This window comes from Eriocheir sinensis, chromosome 12 (assembly GCF_024679095.1).
Source record: "Eriocheir sinensis breed Jianghai 21 chromosome 12, ASM2467909v1, whole genome shotgun sequence".
Classification (NCBI taxonomy): Eukaryota; Metazoa; Arthropoda; class Malacostraca; order Decapoda; family Varunidae; genus Eriocheir; species Eriocheir sinensis.
Window position 1 is genome coordinate 11,669,709 of NC_066520.1, and position 25,000 is coordinate 11,694,708.

A 25,000-nucleotide genomic window follows, 5' to 3' on the forward strand; every position below is an offset into this window, starting at 1 on the left:
GCACAGGTGTGGGAGGCTGCCCATCCGTCTCCGCTCCGCCCGGGAATCGAACGCGGGATATCTCTCTTGTCAGCGAACCGTGGTAACCATTGCACTATGTAGCACTATTTTATTTTTTATTTTTGTGTGTGTGAATGTGTGTGTGCACGATTTGTTATATTTGTTATGATAAAAACGTTTCCATATGCACACACACACACACACACACACACACACACACACACACACACACACACACACACACAGGGAGGGAGGATATGTCAGTTGTGCAAATCGGAGTGTTGTTACCCGCGTGTGTGTGTGTGTGTGTGTGAGAGAGAGAGAGAGAGAGAGAGAGAGAGAGAGAGAGAGAGAGAGAGAGAGAGAGAGAGAGAGAGAGAGAGAGAGAGAGAGAGAGAGAGAGAGAGAGAGAGAGAGAGAGAGAGAGAGAGAGAGAGAGAGAGAGAGAGAGAGAGAGAGAGAGAGAGAGAGAGAGAGAGAGAGAGAGAGAGAGAGAGAGAGAGAGAGAGTACCGCATCCCTCCCCCCACCTCAACACCCGCCCTTTGGAGCCGAGGTAATCCACAAAGGGGTGGCGGCGGTGGTGCTGCTGCAGTAACTAATGGTAATCCCTTAATACTGGTGTTGGCCCTGACCAGCACAATGCCACAGCGGGGAGCGAGGCGGCGGGAGGCACGCACGGAGGGAGGGAGAGAAGGAGGAGGAGGAGGAGGAGGCGGAGGGAAGAGAGGGAAAGGAGGCGGGGAGACATAAGTTACAAAGGTCGGCTCTTCTCTCCACGTCTCACTTGAGCTTCGAGGGTGAGCATTACCATGTATCACACTTATTTATGTTCTCATCAGTGGGCTCAATAGGTCACACTCGACGGCCGATTGTCCTTCAGACCAATCCTCGGGAGGTTGAGGGGGAGCAGGGTGGTGGGGAAGGCATTACTGTGGGAGATATTGTGGTGTTGTGTGGGGTGGGGGGTTGAGAGGGTGAGGGAGATGGCAGTGTGTTTGGAGGGGTGATGAGAGAACTGGTGGTGGGGTGAGAGTGTCATGTGAATAGGGGAAGGATGGGAAAGATGGGTTGGGTGCTCGAGGATATTGGAGGGGAGCAAGTGTATCGGGCTGGGTTGTGGGTGTTGAGTTCAAGCGAGTATAGAAAGTGTAGTGGTTTCATTATTTTAAGGGGGGGGTGATGTACTAGTAAAAGGGGAGGGGAGGGGTAGGGGTGGTAACGCAGAAGTTATAGAGATCAATAAAAAGATGGCACATGCGGTTTAGCTTCAGTGGGAGATAAAAAAAAAAAAAAACTGAGGAGAGAACATGAAATAAAAAAAGACAATAGAGAACACACGAGTATTTAGAAAACAACGATAAAGACATGTAATAAAACAACAAACAGACGTATAAAGCATGATTAAAAAAACACAAAAGCCTGAATAGATAAAAGAAACAAAACGAGGAAGAGCGACGACACACACAAGAACAAAACACAAAACACAAGAATAAGAACAAACAGACACAAAAAACGGAGACCAACAGGAAGAAAAGGCTGCCACAAAATGGGATAGAGACATCATGGTCCATTTAGGGTCCTGAGCCACACAAGAGCGTCCATGGTCTTATGAATGGAGGAGGAGGAAGAAAAAGGTGCAACATTGTGTGCAGCGGACCAGCGACACAAGACGAGGAGCCCCGACAGAAGACAAGAGGAGAGCCACGTCTTGAAAGCAGGCAACCACGGCATGAAAGAAGACAACCCTCCCCCGCGAGTCCCCTGGTGGTGCATTAGGGAAATAAGATAACTGATAAATAGATACTGACGTCGATAAGAAAAAAGAGGAAAAATCTATTTGTGGATATCATAAAACAGCACAAAGGTAACAGAAAATGAACAACCCGTGCATATTTGTCTTTTTTTCTCTCTTATCCTCTCTATCTCCCTTTCCACCCTCTTCCTCTTCCTCCTCCTCCTCTTCCTTCTTCTCCTCTAAATGCAATCTCCTCCGCCACCTCCTTCCCAAATTCAGGAAATGATGCATTTTTCCCGGGAAATGGAAGGCGAGGGCCGACACCTCGCGCCTCCTCCTCACGCCTCGCCTCCTTAACACGGGGAAGGCGAGGGGAAGGGAGCAGGGAGGAGGAGGGAGCAGAAAACCAGGAGAGAGGAGAATAGAGAAGAGAAGAGAGAGATGATGGGAGGTGGAAGGAGAGGGAAGGAACTGGTGGGGAAGAAAGCAGGAAGAGGTGAAGGAATGGAAGTAGAGGGAAAAGGAAGTAGAGAGAAGAGAAGAGAGATGATGGGGCGTGCAAGGACAGGGAAGGAAGTGGTGAGGTAGAATGTTGGAAGAGATGAGACAATGGAAGTAGATGGAAAAGGAAGTAGAGAGAAGAGAAGAGAGATGATGGGGCGTGCAAAGACAGGGAAGGAAGTGGTGTGGAAGAAAGCAGGAAGAGATGAAGGAACGGAAGTAGAGGGAAAAGGATACAGAAAAGGACAAGCCAGGAAAAAATAGGAAGAGAGAGTAGAGAAATGAGATGATGAGAGGTGCAAAGACAGGGAAGGAAATGGTGGGGAAGAGAGGAAGAGGTAAGGAAACGAAAGTGGAGAAGGAATAGAAAAATTAGAAGCCAGAAGGGAATGGATTCAAAAATAAACTAGAAGAGAAAATAACGGAGAACTTAAAGGTGACGGTTAAGAAAATAAAGTATAGATATGATAGAACTAATAGAGCATATGTAGCACTTTGGCACGTGTGTGGGGGGGAGAGGGGGGACGTGAGTGTGTTGTCGCAATGAATATAATCGATTTTAGGAAAGCATGAGGCATTGCTGTGACCTAGACGGGGGCCATTGTTATGCGTCTCTCTCTCTCTCTCTCTCTCTCTCACACACACACACACACACACACACACACAAAGACAGACAGCCGTTCAAGTAACCAACCAGCGCCACTTTCAAGCGACACTTACTTCTTCTCCCGCTTGCCAGCACCACTGTCACGGAAGCCCTTGGCGAAGGGGTTGTTGTCGATCTTCAGCTGCGTGATCTGCGGGGGAGAGAGAGCAAGGGTAAGGTCACGATGGGGAATGAGGTGCAAATAACGTTAAAATAGTAGAAGTAATACAACAAATAAGCAGATGTTTTTTTCCTGATTGGCTGCAGAACAAGTTGCATGACACTTGTCCCGATTCATACCCGGCCTAAGATTTTTTTTTTACAGTAAAGGAGGCAGCTTAAGGGAAAGATAAAAAAAAGAAGAGAAAAAGCCCGCTGTCCTGTCTAAATTTAGTAAAACCTTAGTAATTTTACCTCCTCAGTTTCTTTTTTTTTTTACCTCTTCCTACTTTCATTGCATCTCATCATCCGAGCTCTTTTTCTCCTTAGTTCTCTTATTTATAGACTACATACTTCTGTTTCTTTAGCATCACGTCAAATATATTCGTACACAATAAAAGAACACACACAAAAATTAATAATACTCCAAAAATGTTATAAATATTAAAGATAAACGGGTTTGACGCGAGAGGAAATTATCAATCACGAAAAAGTATTATCAATGGCTATCATCAAGTCTTTCCTCAATTATGTCAAACAATCTGGCAGGTTCAGGTTCTTCTCTGGACGGACACAGGAAGGAGGATGAAGGGTCGTGGGGGAAGGCGGGACACGTGGGGCACAGCAGATCAAAGGGGTGGACACAGGCGGGGAAGGGAAGCAACATAGGATGGGGAGGAGGATGGGGAGGTTTGAGACATGAAGAGGAAGGAGGAGAGAGTAGGAAGGAGGCACAGTCAGAAGGGAAGGGGAAGGGAGAGGATGGGCTGGGAAACAAGGGTGAGGGAGGGAGGAGGGGAAAGTGGGCGTGTTACTTCGGCTCTGGTTCCTGAAGGGTGAAGAGACGAGGGGAGGTGAGGGAGGAGAGAGTGAGGGAGGGCAAGGAGAAGAGAGTATGCAACTGTCTGACTCATTACACTTCACTTCGTTATAACATATTCGAAACATATGACAATTCCTCTCTCTCTCTCTCTCTCTCTCTCTCTCTCTCTCTGTTGTTTTCTCTCCCCTCTCGTGCCCTCCCATCCTCGTCCTCCTCCTTCCGCTGTTCTTACTTAAAATTCAGCGAGAATAAGGATGATGAAATGACTGTAAAATACCGTTCGCGGGCCGCTGTAATTGAATCATAACATTAGAGGTCGGGCGTCGCTCATATGTCAACACTGCCCCGACGCGTCCCTTCGCCTCCACCCGCCTGTGACTTCGGCTTACTTTTGTTGCTTGAAGATTGGTCGGACTGAGACGGATGCAGCCACTGAGAGGGAGTTCGCGGTGGTATAGAATCAAGTTATGGTCTCTACTTTGTGCTTACTTATATTTCAAGCGTGTGGGGCGTGGGGTTTAAGGATGAATGGGTGAGTGAAGGGAAGAGGAAGCCGTGGGCATGTTTGGGGTCTTGCGAGGGTTCGAACGAGGACAATTGAATAAAGAAGGCGTCTCGGTGATCATTTCCACCAAGTGTCAGGGCGGTGCCGGTCCTCCTCCTCGCCCCCCTCCCGTCCCCCTTCCTTGATTGTGGCCCTCCCGCTGCCCCTGACCCCAGTGACCCTTCCTTCCCGCCCCGTCCCCATACATTTATGCACACAAACACAAAACTCAAAGGAACAATGGAACGATGACATTGTATTAAAGTTTTCTTACACTAATAAAAGTTTATCGCTCGCTTCCTTTGTTTTCACTTCCTACATCACTACACCAATTTCGTGACCCTTCCCCCTCTTGCTCCTCCCTCCCTCCCTCCAGCTGATCACTGTCTGAGGGGGAGGAAGGAAGGACGGTGGTGGTGGTGGTGGTGGCGGCTGCGGCTTCACGCTGTCACAAACATAACCTCGTCGTCCTTCACTCGTGGTGATGATCTGTCCACCAAGCTTCCACGTAATTTCACACACACACACAAAAAAAAAAAACTTTACCGCTCTTATGACCTTCAATGTAGCGTTTCTTCTCCCCATAGCTCTCCCTCCTAGGTCTCTTCCTTCGCTTCCTCCTGTTTTCTTTGTTTATCTGTTCTTCCTCCTCGTCCCGTTCTCACCGTATATTTTCTCCTCCACTCCTGCTTCCTCTATGCACCTCTCTTTTTCCTTTTCCTTCTTTTATCCATGTCTTTTTAACCCAAGTCTCTCCTTCCTGGTTTTCCTCCTTCCGTTCCTTCTGCTTCCACTGTTCGCCTCTTTCTCCTCCCGTCCTCTCCACGTTCCTCCCTCCCCCCCCACCCCACCCCTGGTGTCGTGTCCGGCGCCCCAGCAGGTTGCCGTAACACCCGTGGCTGCGTGCCGTGTGTTGCCCTCCCTGCTAATCGCCACATCACTCCGCTCCGCACACCGCCCGTCACTCTGATCACACCTCCACCCGCTGCCTTGACGCATTCACGACCTGAGCCGAGTCCAACGCCTGCACTTACGTTAGCTACGGTTGGCTCAGGTACATTTTCTCTACTAATGACAGGCTCGATATTGTTGGTTCCTTGTCAGAAAGCATTGTATTTTGAAAAGTAAGGTGACACTTTTGACAATTTACGTACCTACCCAACTCAAATATGGTCTGATGTAGATAAATAAATAATAATAAAACGTTTCTTCAAGTGAATTTGTAATGATGGCTGCGAATTTTATATATGCTAATACACTACCTAACTCAAGTACGATCTAATGTATATAAATAAATGCTGATAAATGTACTTCTATCAATGAATATGTGATGATCGTTGCGAATTTTATACTTGCTAATAATAATGTAAAATAATAATGCACTTTAAGCTCATAGGTCAGTGCTGGCCAGTGGCAAAAGTAGGTAGGTGTTCTGGGCACTTTGGGAAGGAACGGAAAGGTAGAAAGTGACAATCCACACGCCACAACTTACCTTCTCGTTCTGATAGGCGGTGACGGCTAGGAACTCAGTCTCCTTGAACACGTAGGTCCTGAAGGTGGAGTAGGGCAGCTTGAGGATGTCGTTGGCTCTCACCAGGTGGAAGCGTGGCTGGTACTTGTGCATGGAGTTGAGGATCGTCTGTTGGGGGAGAGAGATGGACGCTTAGTGGGTGGCGAAAAGGGTGAGTAACGCAAGTAAATTATATAAACGTTACAATAGCTTAACAGATTACTGATGAATGATGAGTAAAGGACTTATAGACCACCATGATGACTTTAGGGAAGGAGGGAGAAAGATGGACGTTTAATAAGTTAGCAAGAGGAAAGGAAAGTGACAAAAAGGAAGCAAGACATGAACGGAAAGTAAAAAAAGAAAGTGAGACATGATCGGAAAGTGAAAAAAGAAAGTGAGACATGATCGGAAAGTGAAAAAAGAAAGTGAGACATGATCGGAAAGTGAAAAAAGAAAGTGAGACATGATCGGAAAGTGAAAAAAGAAAGTGAGACATGATCGGAAAGTGAAAAAAGAAAGTGAGACATGATCGGAAAGTGAAAAAAGAAAGTGGGACATGATCGGAAAGTGAAAAAAGGAAGCAAAACATGAATGGAAAGTGTAAAAAGAAAGTGAGACGAACGGAAAGTGAAAAAAAAGAAAGTGAGACACGAAAGGAAAATGAAAAAAAGGAAGCAAAACATGAACGGAAAGTGAGAACGGGAAGCAAGAAACGATAAAATGACACTCTTACACCAAACAAAACACATAATCCCCCCCATAAAAACTAAACAAGGAGTAAAAGTACTTCTAGAGTCACGACCATGATAGATGACAGTCTGTAAGGGAGGGGGCGGATGGACAGCAAAGAGGACGATGGATGATAAGTGATGACGTGACGATAACTGACAAGGCGCTTCAGCAAACGGTATCAATGTGACTTACACGAGGCACTCACGACACGCCAATAGGAGACTAACGACGGGAAAGAGGATTGACTGTGGGTAGAGAGGCGGCGGCGGCGGCGGGGGAGAGGAGGAGGAGGAAGAGGAGGACGACGGAACGAAAGAACGAGCGCAAGAAAAAAGAAAAACGATGCGGCAATTGAAGAACCAGGATGAGAGAGAGAGAGAGAGAGAGAGAGAGAGAGAGAGAGACGCCTTAGGGATAGGAGATAAGGCAGTGGGCAGCGTCAAAGGGCGGCGAGGGTAACGTGGGAAGGCAATAGACCACCCAGACCCTGAGAGCCGGGCCATCGAGGGCACCAAAGACCCGACGCGGCGCCTCGAGTCCACTCAAGACCATGTAAGACCACCGCCAGGAGCTACTCGGCACCGCGGGAGACCACCACCACCACCACCACCACCACCACTCAGGCGACACAGTGCCACCATATCTCTCTCTCTCTCTCTCTCTCTCTCTCTCTCTCTCTCTCTCTCTCTCTCTCTCTCTCTCTCTCTCTCTCTCTCTCTCTCTCTCTCTCTCTTTGCATTTTTTTTTGTGTCCATCTGTCTGTCTCTGTTTGTCTGCTGTCTCTCTGCCTCTCTGTCTATCTATTTATCTGTCTGTTTGTGTATGAGTCTATCTCTAAGTCTCTTTTTTCCACGAGGACACCAATTATGTCAACACCAACTCCCTAAACAGACAATAAAAAGGCGAATAGAATAAATCGTAACTGGGTAGACTTTAACTTAATATCTTTTTTCGACTAATCTTGCAAATGAAACAGTCACCGATTATAAAGACCATCACCAAGCTGTCCAAGACCCATTTTAGACCCCCGGAAAGACACGCCAAGGCACTAAGGAAGGATGACTTGGACGATTATATTTTTTCTCTCTTTTCCTCATTTCTCGGTAAGACGGAGGCGAAGGTGCAGCGAAGACACCGCGAGAGAGAGACCTTGGCACTTGATGCAAATATTGAAGTTCCTCTTGTGGCCCTAATATGCCTTGCTGTAATAACGAGGAAGAGGAGGAGGAGGAGGAGGAGGAGGTAGAGGCGGAAGAGGAGGAGAAGAAAGAGGGGAAGGGTGGGGAGGAAGAGAAGGAGGAAGAGGTAGGAGAGGAAGTAAAAGAAGAAGGAAAAGAAGAAATAGACGAAAAATAATAATGATGATGCTAATAATAATCAGAAAAAGAAATAATCGAACTGAGGAGGAGGTAGAAGAGGAGAAGGAGAAGGAGGAGGAGGGGAAGGAGGAGTGAGGTGAAAGAGGAGAAGAGAAGAAGCAGGAGAAGAAGGACATAAAGAAGGATACGAAACCAAAAAGAAAAAAATACACAAAAGAAAGAGAAAAAAATAAGGAGAAAAGAAGAAGAACGAAACTGGAGAAGATAAAAAGCGCAAAAGAAAAAAAAAACTTGAACACGAAGAAGGAAGAAGTAAGAGCAAGATAAGAGTAAACGGAGGAGAGGAAGGAATGAGAAGAAGGTTAAGAATAGTAACAGGCATGGTGGTGGGGCGGCGAGCAGGGTGGCACGGCGGCACTTGGGCTGATGGACCTCAATAGGCGCCCAGCTACTGTTGGCGGCGGCGCTCCCCTGTGGTCCGCGGCGCCGCCTCGCTCTGTCCCTCTTCTTGATGCCCTGCCCTCACTTCCATTGTGGCTGACATCTCTCTCTCTCTTCCCGTCTTTCTTACTCCGTGTGTTTGTTTGTCTGTCTGCTTATCTGTCTGTGTCTGTATTGCCCTAACTTAGTCTCACGTTTCTCTTTTCCCTTCTTTCTCATTTCCTGCTTGACTGTTTGTTTGTCTGACTATATGCTCCTTTACCTTCCTCACTCGGTGCTTCCTTGCTTGCCTGATTATCTATTTATCTGTGTGTCTCCCCACTTGTTTGTTTGTCAGTCAGCGTTTCGTCCTACTTGCCTTGTGTGCTTTTATATCAGTTTATCTGCATGTATTTGCATGTCTATCTGTCCACCAGTTTTGCATATATACTCCACGCCAATATTTCTGTTTTCTGTAGGTATGTATGACGCCTCTGCCTTCCTCTGTATCTGTCTCCTGTTCACTAATGTTTTGCCCTTAACAATAATGATCAGCTGTCTGTAAAAAAAAAATTGTTTCTTTCGTTCGGTTTTTGCATTTCCTCGATATTTTCCTCTTACCAAAGTGCCAAATGTCTTTCAGCATACCTGTTTGAACGTTCTTATGCAAATACTCTTGTCGGCGTGTTCTTTTCAAACAAACATAATCTGTCTTTTGCATGTGCGTGTCTGTGTGTTGCCGAGCGAGTGTGTGTGTGTGTGTGTGTGTGTGTGTGTGTGTGTGTGTGTGTGTGTGTGTGTGTGTGTGTGTGTGTGTGCGTGCTTATATTCATGCATGCCTGTTTATCTGTCTGTCTGTCACTCTCCATTGCTACTCTTATCTCGGCGTGGCTGTCTGCTATCGCCGTCATCATCGCGCGCCCTGCCTCCACTCCCTCGGGCGGCTCGCACAAGTGGGGTCTAAATTTACAGCAGTCTCCCATGCGTCCATTCTTATCTCTTTCTCTACGTTCGCTCTCATTTTCCTCCTTCTCCAGCGGGGTGAGAGAGAGAGAGAGAGAGAGAGAGAGAGAGAGAGAGAGAGACGCCCTTCTGGCACCGCTTCTCCTCCGCTCAAGCTTTGATGTCAATTCTCGACGCGTTTGTTCATCGACACAGCTATTTCTATGTCTCTCTCTCTCTCTCTCAAATCTTATCTATTTCTGAAACGTTTGAGTAATATTTTTAGCTTTCATATTTATTTAGTTTTCTTATGGTGTTTATTATTATTATTATTATTATTATTATTATTATTATTATTATTATTATTATTATTATTATTATTATTATTATTATTATTATTTATCATTACTGTTATCATAGTTATAATCCTTATCATGGAGAGTATAACCTTTCCCATTAACTCATATGTTGAGCACACACACACACACACACACACACACACACACACACACACACACACACACACACAAACTGTAATTATGATTCTATATATATATATATATATATATATATATATATATATATATATATATATAACATGCACGTCGTCCATTCCTAAACTAATTGATTAACTGCGAGATTAGCAAAAAGTGCCGCCTACGAGTGAAGTTCAGACGCATTAATACACTGAGTCATCAACTTTCAAAAAGGTAAAGTTGGGTACACGGAAAGTTGAAAAGTAAGTCTCAAATAAAAAAAGTTCACTGATATCGTTGTTTCTACTGTTGCTGATGTCTCTACTGCCATTATCATTATTACCATTATCATCGTTATTATTACTCCCCTTCGTTGGTAGTCTTGCATTTCCCTTCCCTGACGCATTTTCTTTTCAGTGACCATCTCTTTTCCTCTTTCTTACTCTCTCTCACGTCAATACTCCACCCCCGCTACGTTATTCTGGTCTCGCGTTGGTCGTTTCTATTATTTTTCTTTTTAACTTTTCGTGCTACATGATTACCGTCTTGATAATACCATAAACTTTAAAATCAGAGAGAGAGAGAGAGAGAGAGAGAGAGAGAGAGAGAGAGAGAGAGAGAGAGACGGACTGACAGATAAACACAGACTGAGAGAGAGGGAGACTGACAGTTCTCCTCAGCGTGAATTTTTCGAACCCAAAGAGGTCACAAGATAAATTCGAGAAAAAAAAGAGAACCCGAGAGAAAGAAAAAAACCCCGCATAAAAAGAGGAAGTGGGGACGAGATGCAGCGAGGAGGAGGAAGATGGGAGGGAAGGGGAACGAGGGAAGGGATCACGGAGGGGCGGAGGGGTGAGGAGAGAAAAGGAGGGGTGGAGGGAAGGAAGGGAGGCGGAGGGAGGGAATAAAAAAGGCAGGCCACGGAGTCCTAATGATGGCCTGCACCCACAGCGGCGCCTCACACAATAGCAAGGAAATTTTGGTGTTACGCGACTTGCACCCCGGAGTGAGGGAGTGAGGGAGGGAGTGAGGGAGGGAGTGGAGGAAAGGAGGGAAAAGGGAGGGGGGGGCTGGGGCTAAATAGAGTGAGTAAAATGTATTGAAATGTTCTTGAGTATATCTACTAACACACACACTCTCTCTCTCTCTCTCTCCTAAAACCTCTCAATAAACTGGCACTTTTGGGGCGGCGGCACGATATGCATACTCTTACACACACACACACACACACACACACACACACACACACACACACACACACACACACACACACACACACACACACACACATACACACGGAGTCCTCTCTCTCAAAGCATTCCCCTCTCAACCACTCCCACAATCCGATCGGTGGGGGCGCGCAACGTGTTTACATATTGAATGCCGTTAATCCCCGAGGCTGGAAGATCACACGGCGGGGAGGCCAAAGCCGAAGAAATGCTGCTGCTTCTTCCCTTTACGTGAAAAAAGTGAGACGGAGATACGAGGGACCCCTCGGGTGCTTCTTATTCCCTTCCTCCTCGTCCTCCGCGCCCTCCTCCCACCCCTCATTCACTACACAAACGCAAGGCATATTCCTGTAGCTTTGGGAGAGGGAAGAAGAGGAATAAGGAGAAGAAGACGAAGATTAAGGAGGAGGAGGAAAAGGAGGAGGACAAGCAGGTAAAGAAAGAAGGTTAATTAACGATCGGCGTGCATGATAAGGAGAGATCTTTAAATAATTTACTAAGAAACCAGCTGAAAGGGTGTTGGCAGAGAGCTCAGGGCAAACACGAAAGAGGAGGAGAAGGAGGAGGAGGAGGAGGAGGAGGAGGAGGAGAAAATGGAGGAGGAGGATGAAGAGCAATAACAGCAGTATGAGGAGATGAACTAAGGCAGGACAGCAGTAATCCGTCTGTATGTCTGTCTGTATGTCTGTCCGTCTCTCTCTCTCTCTCTCTCTCTCTCTCTCTCTCTCTCTCTCTCTCTCTCTCTCTCTCTCTCTCTCTCTCTCTCTCTCTCTCTCTCAGGGATATCATGTTGGAAGTAAAGGTTCTTCGGGAGGGAAGATCTTCAAAGGTTCGATCTCCCAAAGAGGATTTTGATTTCCATATGGATGTGGCGGACATGAAAGACCCGCTTCCTCCTTGCCCACCCCCCCCCCAAACCACTCCCCAACCCCCTCCACCAGCACCACCAAGAACCTCTTACCGCCACCATCTTCATCACTTCTCCAACTACCACTACCACCACTTCTAACATCACCAGAATCTGAAGCTCTCAAGGTATTTCTTAGCATCACAACTACCACCACCACCCAACCACTACCCAACCCCCTCCACCAGTACCACCAAGGACCTCTTACCGCCACCATCTTCATCACCTCTCCAACTACCACTACCACCACTTCTAACATCACCAGAATCTGAAGTATAGAGGTCTCAAGGTGTTTTTCAGCATCACAACTACCACCACTACCATTACACTACCACCACCTCTCCCAGAACCACTTGCAGCCTCCACCTCCACTTCAACAAGCACCACTATCCTTTCCTCCACCACCTCCACCACCGGCACCAGTAGCATTTTTTTTCCTTTTCTTTATTATTTTTCTCTACTATGATTATGTTCCACTATTCCCCACCTAGTCCATCTGATCGGGCTCTCGTCTCCTCCTCTCTCTCACCCCACAAAAATCATTCCTCCTCTCGCCTCCCCACGTTTTCTACTCTTCTTTCACCACTCCTTCCCTCTCCCCCTCCCCTCCCCTCCCCCCTCCCCTCTAAGTCATCATTCACCACATTTTTCATTTCCTAATACCTCTTCAGGGAAAGGTCGTCCTGCAGATCAACTTTCCTCCTAGCTCGCTCGATTGATTCATTCTTTCTGCCTTCCTTCATCCGTCCTTTTTAATCTCTCTCTCTCTCTCTCTCTCTCTCTCTCTCTCTCTCTCTCTCTCTCTCTCTCTCTCTCGTTCTTGCGCTTCTGTTTGTGTTACCGTATCTGGCTATCTGAGGGTCTTTATCTTCTCTCCCTCTTTCTCTCCCTCTCTCTCTCTCACTCCCCTCACAAGACCGCGGCTGAGGGGACGAGGGGAGGGGCTGGAGGGGACACGAGGGAAGGAGACAGAGGGGAGGAAGGGGAGGAGGAGAGCGAATGGACAATAAAGATTTTAGGATGGACTGGGCGTGGTTAGTAGCTGTCTATCATCTTTTTATCATTCCGCCTCTACTTTTCTTTGTCTTTTTTTCACTTTCCTTTTGCTTTTATGCACTACTCTTGTTTTTTCTTCCTTTGTGTTTTCTATTATCGTGTTTCTATTTGTTCTCTTCTTTTTTTCCGTTACCGTTTTTTTTTGTCATTCTGATTCTACTTTTCCTTGTTTTTTTTCACTTTTCTGTTGCTTTTTCACATAATTCCTACTTTTTCTTACTTCGGGTTTTCCGTTATCGCTTTTCTAGGTATTCTTTTTCTTCTTGTTTTTCGTCGTATGTCTTCTCTTCGTCCCTTGTTCTAACTGGTGACCTTCTCTCTCCTCAACACAAAGCCGCCCATCAACACAACACCTCGCCCACCACAGACTGCCCTCCTTCATGCGCATGCGGACACTTATTACATTCAAAATTACTATTACATTATCAGCCAACGTCCAACAAGTCTGCCGGTGTAATAACAAAATAGAAGTGTTATGAGGTCGAAGGCGTGTGTCGCGCGGCGCCGCGGGGGAAAAAAACAGCCGGAACACGACAGATTGATTAGCCTTGACGCGACAGATTGCAATTGTGTCCAGGACGAGAAGGGGACAGGAGGAAGGGACGCTGGGGGTAGGGGGGGTTGAGGGGGCAAGGGGTCGGGAAGTGAGTGGGCAGTAAAGCGTTAAGATAATGACAGACGGAGGCAGAAGGAAGGTTGGGTGCCGCCGCCAGCGCCGTCGCCTCCACCACCTCCACCACCATCCAGTGTCTCCTCGCCCCCCGCCGCGGCCTCCAGCAAGTCTGATGACCAACGCCCTTTTCTCATTTTCTCTGGACTGGCTTCTGGGGTAGATCCTCAAGATACCGCCGCCACGACCACCACTCCTACGACAACTACTACCGCTACAACCACTACTTGTGTAAAGACCATCCACGCTCCCTTTTCCTCTGCTGCAGACCGACCCTCTCCTCCCCGCTGATAAGGCTGCTTTACGGCCCGTATTGCACTCCGACATAAGGTCAAACCTCCCCAGTCATCAGACGCGGGAGGCTTACGGCCGTGAGTCTTGCGGTATCTGTGATTCTAGTGTTTGATAGAAGAAAATGAACTGGGATGGACGTCCCCTTCCCTTCTTCCTTGCCTTGGTCCGGCGGCGGGGAGAGGAGACGGAGATGAGAGAGGAAGAAAGAGATGGTGCCGTCTGGCCCGGAGGGAGAGGCTGTGTCCGCTTCTTCCGGCCTCCACGATGCTGTGTTCTTTGAGTGGCCGCTGGCGTCCACTGATCAGCTTCAGCCGTCCCTGGCAGGTCACGGAACATTGCTTATTTTGTGTGGCGGTATGCTTTGAGTGCGAGCTCACGCAAATATCGGCGCCTGTTTCCCTTAGAGTAGGTTTACTTTACTTTTGCCTCTCGCGAGGGTTTCACTCATCAGTCATCCTTATCCTCTTCCTTGACTTCTTCCTCCTCCTCACGGCCGGCGGCGGGCCGGGTGCACGGACCAACAATTCATTTAGCGCTATCTCGCCGTCCATCTTCCCCTCCCCTTCCTGGCCGAGGAAGCTGAGGGGGGCGGGGAGCTAAGGGGAGCAAGGGGAGGGGAAAGGTGAGCTGAGGGAGGGAAGAGGTGCATGTAACCATCGCAGCAAACAGACGAGCAAAACGTTTACTTTATATTTTTCTATCAACCTACATCAATTATGATAATTAATAATAATGATAATTATGATAATAATATCAGTAATGAGGAGAAAAATAATAATATTAATAATAATAATGATAATAATAACAGTAATAATAATAATAATAATAATAATAATAATAATAATAATAATAATAATAATAAAAATAATAACAATAATAACTGGTTATTATTGCTATCATTTCATATTATTATTGCTATTATTATCATTATTATAACATTATTATTACCATTATCATTATTTTGTAGCTCGGTTTGCTTGTATTTCTTTTCAAATACGTCAGTGTCCCGCAAGGCATCAATGATCACAAAGTGAGTAAAACAGAAGCTAGCCGGGCGAGTGTGTCACCTGAGGCCGCCAGGCGGGTGGCGGCGTCACCGCTGACAGATGGACGCGGCGGCCACTCTTATCAGCGGCGCCGGCGCGTGGAGGGAGGGGGAGGGGGTGCGGGACGACAGGGTCACGAGTAAACAAGGTCGTTAGTGGTGTCCAGCCCCGGCCCACAGACCCTCCCCGGCGAGGCCGGCAACTTCCGCCCACCTGCTGCCACCTGAGGGCCGCGAGGCACGGCCCGCCGAGGGGCGCTGACACACGCTTAACGACACGGAGGGCTGGCGGAGCGGCGGGGTGATGGCGATACTTGGCGAGACTTGACTCAAGATTTTCATGAATAATGAACTTCCCGCCGCCGCTGTGCACAACAGTCATAAAAGCGACCCAACACACTCGCCCTGATAAAGTGACACACGGACACACAGACGTGGCTGAAGGCTATGAAAATATTTACTGATGACGGCGATAGCGCGCGGCACCATGGCGACACCCCGCCCCGGGCTGCCCCCACGCCCGTACCATCACTCGCTCACCCTCGCAGCCCTATCTCTCTTATCTCTTCCCAAACGACCGCCAATCGACTGTGGATTGAGCTAATGACCTCAGATAAGAGAGAGGGGATGAGTTAGGGGCGGCTGGAGGGCGGCTACGGCAGCTCGTCAGGCCCGGCTCCTGAGGCGCCACAAGGCTGTTGTGACTTATGGTTGCATAAATAGTGCTCACAGCGCCTTCCGCACAACTGGACGTACCTCATAGACGTTGGCGTGGCGAGTATTCAGGTGTGAATAACCAGGGTATTAAGGAGGAAATGGAAGTTATCATCCCGGCCGCAGATAACAGATAACACATAATGGCCAGAAACACGACACAGCAGCGGCGGCAGGCGGGGGAGAATAATTACTGGGATATATCGGCCGATAGGGACATGGTTTCCGGTATCACCTTCCGCTGCTACGGACACCCGCTGGGCGGGAGCATCACGGCGTGGAGTCCGCGGCCGCCGTGCACGGCAGCGCAAGACAACTGAAACTACTGTTTCGTGTTTCTCCTTTCAAAAGCTGTCACATTCGAGCAGACAAAAGACTACTACAGGGCCTCGAGCACGCGATGTATGTGGATTACTGTCTATCCAAGTACAAACGGACAGAAGTGTTATTGTATATAAAAAAAAAATATCAGTATCATATTCGTCTAAAACTACAGTTCGTAACAAAACTCACAAAGTAAGAGATTTAGACGAGTGTGGGAAGCAGGTGTTAGGCAGCAGGTGACGCAGGCAGGTGGTTTACAGACAATTAACATCATTTGCAAGTGGGGTGAAGCGATACCGGGTAATTATGGACACTTTAATTAGGACAGATCACAGTTCTGACGTCAATGTTGGAGCCAAGGTGAGAGTGGGCCGGGAATATGCTAATGACCAGGTGAGGCACAGGTGGGCCGCTCCATACGCGTCTAACGTCACGCAAGGGAGGCGACGGGAGGGAGACAGGAAGGTGGAGGCGATGAAAGCTGAGTTGAGGAGATCTTGTGAAAGGAGGTTCTGAGAGACTTGATTCATGCCCTCATCACTGCCTCAACACATAACAGCTTGAACTGGCATAAGTTGTTAACATCATCACCAGTGCCAGTGTGCCGCCGCCACCCCTGACACTCCTGCCATACACAGAACTAAACATCAGGGTCCCCACCACCTCCCTGGCCTGTCCACGCCCACCCTCCCTCCCTACCAGCACTGCACAGCTGGGACGCGGCGAGAATTGCTCAGTTGATTGCTGGAGAGAAAGCGTAACCCGATCAGGCGCCCCCGGGACACATCAAACCCAGGCAGCCACCGAGGGAGCCGCCCGCACTCACACCCACACCCTCACACATACACACAGACACACACAGGGGAGAGTGCTAATAGATGGTTCGTCGTGTACACCAACATTTCCTTGTCAGCGCGGCGCACAAATGGGTCGCTCCTCCCTTGGGTCCTCTCTGGGCGCCCCTCTGCGTGCCGCGACATGGCTCACCGACACTGGACTTTTGCTACAGGAATGGAGTCTTGCCTCTCTATATCGTAGACCGAAGAGTGTTCATTTAAACGGTCACATATTTACGAAAGACTCTCTTCCACATTCCCTCCATCTAGCAGACAGCCACACACACGTCCACGCACTCCACTCCATACTCTCTTCATCCCTTCACTCTCTCTCCCTCTCACTCCCTCCCTTGCCTCCCCACCGCGCATCCTCTCGCTGTCATTCCCCCTCGTTTAAATAACTCAAACGCTTAATCCCCTCAAAGCCTCCTCCCTCCCCTCCCGCCTAACTTAAACTCGGGTCTTTGTGGTGAACCAAAATTCCCAGCTTCCAGGTGAAGAGGCGGCGGAGGGTCAAAAGAGGATGGGGGGTGCAAAAAAAAGAAAAAAAAGGAGGAAAGCGAAAAAATCTGAATGAGAGGAAAGGATGAAGAGAGGGGAGATAATGGATGATATACGAGGCTTAAAGAGAGTAGGGATGACAAAGAAGAGGAAGAGGAGGAGGAGGAGGAAGAGGGGAAGTGGAGGACAGGTAACAGAGAGGAGGAGGAAGAGGAGGAAAAGGGGAGGTGGAGGAGAGGTAAGCCCGTGTGTCATAGGTGTGCGATGAGGGGGCTGCTGGTTGAAGGGGGGGAGGGAAGAGGGGAAAAAGAGGTGACTGGGGGGGGGGAAAGGGTCACGTGATCTCTTCAATGACCCTTCACCTCTATGGGTCAACACAAAGGGCCATCAGCATAGGCCTCTAGGCGTCCTTCAGATGACCTCTCTCTCTCTCTCTCTCTCTCTCTCTCTCTCTCTCTCTCTCTCTCTCTCTCTCTCTCTCTCTCTCTCTCGTCATAATCATCAAACGTTGCGATAAATGCTTTTTGGACATGCTCTTCTCTTTCCCCTTCAATCTTTTTTTCTGAGTTTCTTCCACTTTTTAAATCCAGAGTAAAAAAAAAAGGACTCGCATATTTTACTTTCTCTCTTTCATTCTGGCTTTTCTTCTCTCACTGTGAAGTTAACGCTCTTATCTTTTACACCTACGTTTTCCTTTTCTCCTTCCTTTCTTTCTTTTTTCTCTTTCTTTCTATTTCTCTCTTTTCCTCCTCCTTTCTCTCTTTGTTTCTTTCCTCCTTTGTTTGCTTGTTTCTCTCTCTCTCTCTCTCTCTCTCTCTCTCTCTCTCTCTCTCTCTCTCTCTCTCTCTCTCTCTCTCTCTCTCTCTCTCTCTCTCTCTCTGCTTCTCTCTTTGTTTATTGTTTCTTGGTTTGTTTTGTTATTCCTTTCACTTTTTGTTCTTTCTCTCTTTTATTTTTTTCCTTCCTTTCTTCCTCGCCGCATTTCCTCTCCCCCCGCCGAGTAAGTTCTTCCTCTCTAGCCCTGAAATGTCGTGTTCGGTTCCAGGCAATTGGTTCGGCACTATTGTCTCCCTCTCCCTCTCCCTCTCTCTCTCTCTCTCTCTCTCTCTCTCTCTCTCTCTCTCTCTCTCTCTCAATATGCCGGAAGCGGGAGAAATGGAGACAATTCGAGAGTCATTATACTTGTTGGAAATCAGCGATCCCCCGACCATTATTTCATCCTGCGGCGGCAAATTAAATTACGGTGTGTGCATTTTACGAACCCAAGGGAGAGATAGATAGATAGATATAAAGATGGATGGATAGACAAATAGATAGACAGTTAGATAGAAATATAGAAAGATAGATAGTTATGTGGATAGATAAAGATATATAGAGAAAGAGAGATATAAAGTGAACATATTATAGAGTGAAATCAGGAAGTTAGACTGAAACTGTAGTTTACTGAGGTGTCGAGGAGGAGGAGTAGTAGGAAGAGGAGGAGGAGGAGAGGATCAAGGGAGGAAGGAAGAGGCAGTAAAAAGCGGGGGAGAGAAAAAAAAGAGGGAGGGAGAAAGGGGTTGGAAAGGGGAGGAGGAAGCGAGAATAGTTGATAATTGATTAAAATGGACTGAGTGGCGGAGTTCTCAGACGATTGACTAAATGTGAGGATGTACGTGAAACACACACACACACACACACACACACACACACACACACACACACACACACACACTGAAGTACTTTTGTTGCAGTGGATGAGTCGTTTTTGCTTTTTTCTTACTTTTTACTCTCTCTCTCTCTCTCTCTCTCTCTCTCTCTCTCTCTCTCTCTCTCTCTCTCTCTCTCTCTCTCTCTCTCTCTCTCTCTCTCTCTCTCTCTCTCTCTCGGGCAATTAGTTTAAATACTGATGTGATTATCGTGGCGCCGCGCTGAGGACGTCGGCACCTCGGAACACCCTGACGCGAGCACTGGATTCCGATGGCCGGCGATGCGTAATGAGAGACCAAGGCGAGAAAGGTTCGGGAGCTGAGCCGACGAGATTTTATGCTGCCGTAGTGATAAAAGTGTAGCAGCATGGAAGCACGCCCCCCACCCCCCTTCCAGTCCCATACATACTAATATATCTCTCCACTTTGCAATATCTCTTTTTTTATTATGACAAAAACACAATTTTCTTTGCCTTTATATTGTATCATTTTGTGTATCTGTGTACCTGTCCCCCTCTGTTTATGTATCTATCCCTCTCCTTCACTCTCCCTTTCTCTCTCTCTCTCTCTTCCTCCTCCGCCGCCACCGCCGCCTCCCCTGCTAAGTGGATGAGCCGCAGCAGCGAGGCGAGGCGACTATCACTGCTCGGTAAGGAAATGAAAACTAATTTGGCAGAAAGAACAGGGCGCCGCTGCGAATATGAGGGAGGGAGGGAAGCAAGAAACGAGGGACGGTGGCGGGGAGGAAAGGAGGGAGTAAGCAAGATGAGAGGAAGAGAAGGGGAGTAAAGAAGAGGGAAGAGGAGAGAGACACAGGGTAGAGAAGGAAGGAGTAAGCAAGAAGAGAGGGAGAGAGAGGAGCAGGGGAGGAAAGGAGGGAGTAAGAAAGAGGAAAGAGAGAGGAACAGGGGAGAAAAGGAGGGAGAAAGCAAGAAGGAAGAGGAGAGGGGAGCAGGGTGAGGAAAGGAGGGAGTAAGCAAGATAAGGAAAGAGGAGCAGGGGAGCAAAAAGAGGGCGTAAGCAAAAAGAGAGGGAGAGAGTAGCGGGGTAGTAAAGGAGAGAGTAAGCAAGAAGGAGAGAGAGAGAGAGGACCTGGGGAGGAAAGGAGGGAGTAAGCAAGAAAAGGAAAGAGGAGCAGGGGAGGAAAGGAGGGAGAGAGGGAGAGAGGAGCGGGGTGAGGAAAGTTCGTTTATGCTTCTTCTCCTCTTCCTCCCCTCCATGCTGAATATTTAAGGGAGTGGACAGACGAGCATGTGTGATCCTTTTCAGGGCCTCAGAAGGGATGGACGGAAAAAGGAAGCAGGGAAGGAAGGGTGGAGGAGATACAGAGGGTAGAGCGGACGAGCGGAAGCGACGCAAGGCAGCTTTGGATTATGGGAAGAGTAACCAAAACAAACTAATATATAAAAGGGAGTCAATGGATGGTGGAGAAATTTGAATAGATAAATAAATAAAGAAGTTCACATTGCGGACCACAATACTCGTCGTTAAGTCAAATATATTAAACCATTCTATCTATCTGTATCTCTCTCTCTCTCTCTCTCTCTCTCTCTCTCTCTCTCTCTCTCTCTCTCTCTCTCTCTCTCTCTCTCTCTCTCTCTCTCTCTCTCTCTCTCTCTCTCTCTCTCTCTCTCTCTCTCTCCCCGTAGTGATCACAATAATCATCTACAACACCGGGAAAATACGAAAAAAGAATATTTCCCTGAATAGGCAAGAATACACAGCTGTTAGGGACAAAACGAATTATTTTCTCGGTCATTTGGTAGCGTTTAGTGCTGCGGGGGAGCGGGGCGAGGGGGAGACGGAAGCAGCGGCAGCGGAGGGAGAAACGACGGAGGGAGGAAGGGAGGAAGGGTAGGAGGATGAGAAGGAAGAAGAGCAGGAAGGAATGTTAGGAGACGGAAGGAATGAAGGGGAGTTAACGATGAAAAATGGTTGTACGCTCCATAATGCTTACACGTACGCACATACATAAACGCACACGCAAACGCACACACACACACACACACACACGCACACACACACACACACACACACACACACACACACACACACACAGAATTAACAAGCGCCAACACTAATTTGAGTTCATCTCGTGCCTCTCGCAGTGATCGATGGACACTTTTATGGCTTCCCAAACACCTCACGTCATTTAAACGTACATAAAACACGCAGTAAATAAAGGAACTGACACACACACACACACACACACACACACACACACACACACATGTTTCACTCTGCTTCATGTAAACCGTTGGACAGCCAGATTGACGGACGTTCACGGACACATCCACATTGAACACATACAAAAACCTCCCCGCCGTTTACTTCCAAGTCCCCCCCCTACTTCCCCCCTCCACCCGGTCACGAACCTCCGCCAGCGCCGCCCGTCACGAAGGCTCCATGCTAACTCCTGGCATTCCTCGGCGGCTGGCGGAGTGACGATCAAAAAGCAGCTCGCGTAATAAGGCACATGGGAATAGAATCTTCATGCCTACAATATGACCCTTTACCTAGAAAACAGCGCGCGCACACACACACACACACACACACACACACACACACACACACACACACACACAGAGAGGCAAGGCAAGAACCGTCACCTTTCCCTCTCCCCATCCCTCCCTCCCTATACCACAAGCTTCCTACTTCCCCCCTAACCAAAATCTACCTACCTACTTCCCCTCCTTTCCTCCCGTCCCCCCCCCCTCTCGTCCTCCCTTCACGAACGACTCCCCCCTCCCCCCCAACCCCCGCTTCCTTCCGTTTCCCCCCACGCACGAAGGTTCACATAGGCGCCTCGTAAACAACCACAAACTCCTCGTAAACATTCGTGTAAACATCTCAAAAAACACACTAAGGACGCGCCTAGAACGATGCCCGTCATTTTCTTTCTTTGTCAAAACACACACACACACACACACACACACACACACACACACACACACTATTGTAGGCATGGAAACGGATGACATTTCTGAAGTTACACGGATGTTGAACTTTACTAGAAATACACTCTTATTTTATTTTCTGAGTGGATTAGAAAAATAGAGAGCGCAGAAATAGTGAACTGTGTTGAGGAGGAAAGGAAGAATAGAAGAGAGGGGAGAGAATGACGAGAAGAAGGAGAGACGGGTGAAGCGAGGAGGATGAGGGTGAGTGGATGTTGAGGGAGAATAAGTCTGGTCAGTGAGAGTGAAAGTGGACCTGAAATGATAGCACGGTATTTTCCAGGTGTTAATACTCTTCCAGGTGTTTTACAAAAGGTCGCACCTGTCCCTGTGGTCTCTGACGAGGGGGAGAAGGGGGGAAGGGAGTGAGGAAAGATAAAGGGAGAGGAGGGGAAAAATTCGTCGCCACTGAGATTACTAACGACGGGGCAGTAAAACAACTCATAAAAATTCACTTTATCTTCTTTGCTGCGCCGCTGATGGCACGCGACCAACCCACACGCCGATTTCTTTTCCTCTTTTCTACTCCGCGTGACGGTTTTAGTGCAGCCTTATAGGGGATGTGGAAGAAGAAGGTAAAGAAAGGCCAAGGAGATGTAGAGGTAAAGTATAAGGGAGGGCGGAAGAGAGAGCAGGGTTAAAGAGGAAAATGGGCGACTATCTGGAAGTGAGGGAGATACGAGTGAGGGGCAGGGGAGGTACTGCTGCTGACGGAGGGACAGGGTAAGAGAAGAAATAAAGTGGCATTAGAACCGCTAGGCACAAAAACAGTAGCATATGAGTCAGGCCTTCAGGGTGTACAGACTAAGGGAGGTGCAAAGGGACGAGGGTGCTGTGGGGTGACGTGGTGATGTACTCTGCTAAACAAAGAGATCAACAGGCACTGAAATAGCTCGGCATAACAACAGTCTAGCGCCGGAGAGATAGACTGGCACTGTGATAGCTTGACAAAATAAGTGGTGATGGCCTCGTGCTGAGATTAGGGTTCGTTGGGGACAAGAGTAGCTCAGCCAGGGCGGAGTATAGCAAGGCCTCGGGACATGCAGGCAGGCGTCACAATAGATTAACTCATTAGTACTCTCAGGTAGAAGGTTCACGCCTGGCTCAAGAACACAATAACACAAATCCACGCCGATGTAATGACCTCTAACCCTCCTCCTCCTCCTCCCCCTCCTCCTTCTCCACCTAAGTTTCCTTTTTCCCCTTTTCCTCCCCCCTCCCCTCCTCCCCTGGGCCGCGTGATGGATGGGATGATGGCGGGGCAGCGAGTTCCTTCCCTCAAGTAATTGCCTGTCGCTTGTCAACCTCGATAAAGCCTGATAAGCCTTATCTCCCTGCAGGACACGTGGGCTGGGCTGGGGGAGAGAGAGAGAGAGAGAGAGAGAGAGAGAGAGAGAGAGAGAGCATTGGACAGTCTCTTCCTCTGATCTCTTTGTCTCGTCGTTTCTCTGGCCGAAAACAAATGGTTTTGAGACGACTCTGTGCGTTTTGTGTAGCCTCACACACACACACACACACACACACACACACACACACACACACACACACACACACACACACACACACACACATACACACACACACACTACTGAGAACATTTGGTCAGTTACATTTTATTATTAGCGTGTTCATAGTACTAGTAATAAAACCACCCATACTAATAAAAAACAATGACAACAATATATTAATAACGACGAACACTGATAAAATTAAATAAAAACCTAAAAACTAAAACCTATAAACCTAAAAAATACTAAAGACCTATAAGAACATCAACACTTGTAAGTAAGAGGCGTGTGGGTGGTGGGGTGGGTTGGGGGGTGGGCGGGGGTGTCTAGGCATGGGCGTGTCGGTGGGCGCCGCGGGTGTCAGCTGGGCGTCAGGAGGCTGTCACTCCCGCATCAGCAGCACGTCGACTTTCATTGCTCTTATTGGCTTCTTCCCCCCCTCGCTGCTGTCTCTCCTGCTGCTCCTGCTACTGCTTTGGCTGACTCGACGGCTATTGCTTCTGCTTCCCTTACTGCTTCTTCCCTAGCTGCTAGCCTTCCTGTTTCTTCCTTCTTATTTCCTTCCTGCTTTCCTTACTTCTTCCCCCGTGTTCTCCTTCCTGCTACTTCCTGTTCTCCTTCCTGCTCATCTTTCTGCTGCTCCCTTCCTCCCTTTCCTAGTTCTTCTCTGCCCTTTCTTCTGGTTCTCCCCTTCCCCCTTCCTGCTTCTTCCTCGCTTCCCTTCCTGCTTTTTCCCTGCTCATCATCATCTTTCTCCCCTGCTCATCTTCTTTCTCTTCTCTCTCCTGCTTTTCGCTCTCAATGCCGGAGATGTTCACTAAACTGAGTGATGATGTTATTTCTTGTTTTGGTTATCGTGCACAATGAATTAGTTGAGGATGTGTGTGGGAGTTTGTGATGAAGGTGGAAGTGATGATTGAAAGATAGACAGCTAGAGAGAAAGAGACAGTGTGTGTGTGTTTGTGTGGGAGGGAGGGAAGGGGGGGAGGGGGACTCAACTTGCCCTGCATTGACAGACACACGATACTAATCAATCAAAGTCTCTGGCAAACACGTTCTTCTCCGCCACCATGTACACTGCCTCGCAAACACCTGCTTTACTTAACACCTGTGATATCTCTCTCTCTCTCTCTCTCTCTCTCTCTCTCTCTCTCTCTCTCTCTCTCTCTCTCTCTCTCTCTCTCTCTCTCTCTCTCTCTCTTAAACATTCTAATCACTATCTCTTTTCCCTTCCAACCGACTAACAATTTATTTCCCATCTTGATCATCATAATATTGCTTTCAGGGCCTCAGAGTTTATCATATCACTACTACTACTACTACTACTACTACTAACTATAATTCACACCCAATCTTGCACTACAACCACCATCTTGCAACCACTACTACCGCCGACTACCCATTAAACCTCCCACTCATCCATCACCACCCCCACCACCGCCACCACCCCCACCACCAC

At 48.0% G+C, this 25,000-nt stretch overlaps 1 protein-coding gene across 4 annotated transcripts in view; it reads right to left on the bottom strand.

The window, feature by feature from the left end:
* The window catches only part of LOC126997406 (optomotor-blind protein-like), a 403,474-nt gene that overhangs the window by 5,264 nt on the left and 373,210 nt on the right, over positions 1 to 25,000 (bottom strand). For all 4 annotated transcript variants that reach the window (XM_050858475.1, XM_050858474.1, XM_050858472.1 and 1 more), the window contains 2 exons: positions 5,903 to 6,049; positions 2,959 to 3,035 (listed from right to left, as the gene is read on the bottom strand). In XM_050858475.1, the coding sequence (XP_050714432.1) occupies positions 2,959 to 3,035; positions 5,903 to 6,049 (224 nt within the window). The remainder of the gene's footprint in view (positions 1 to 2,958; positions 3,036 to 5,902; positions 6,050 to 25,000) is intronic.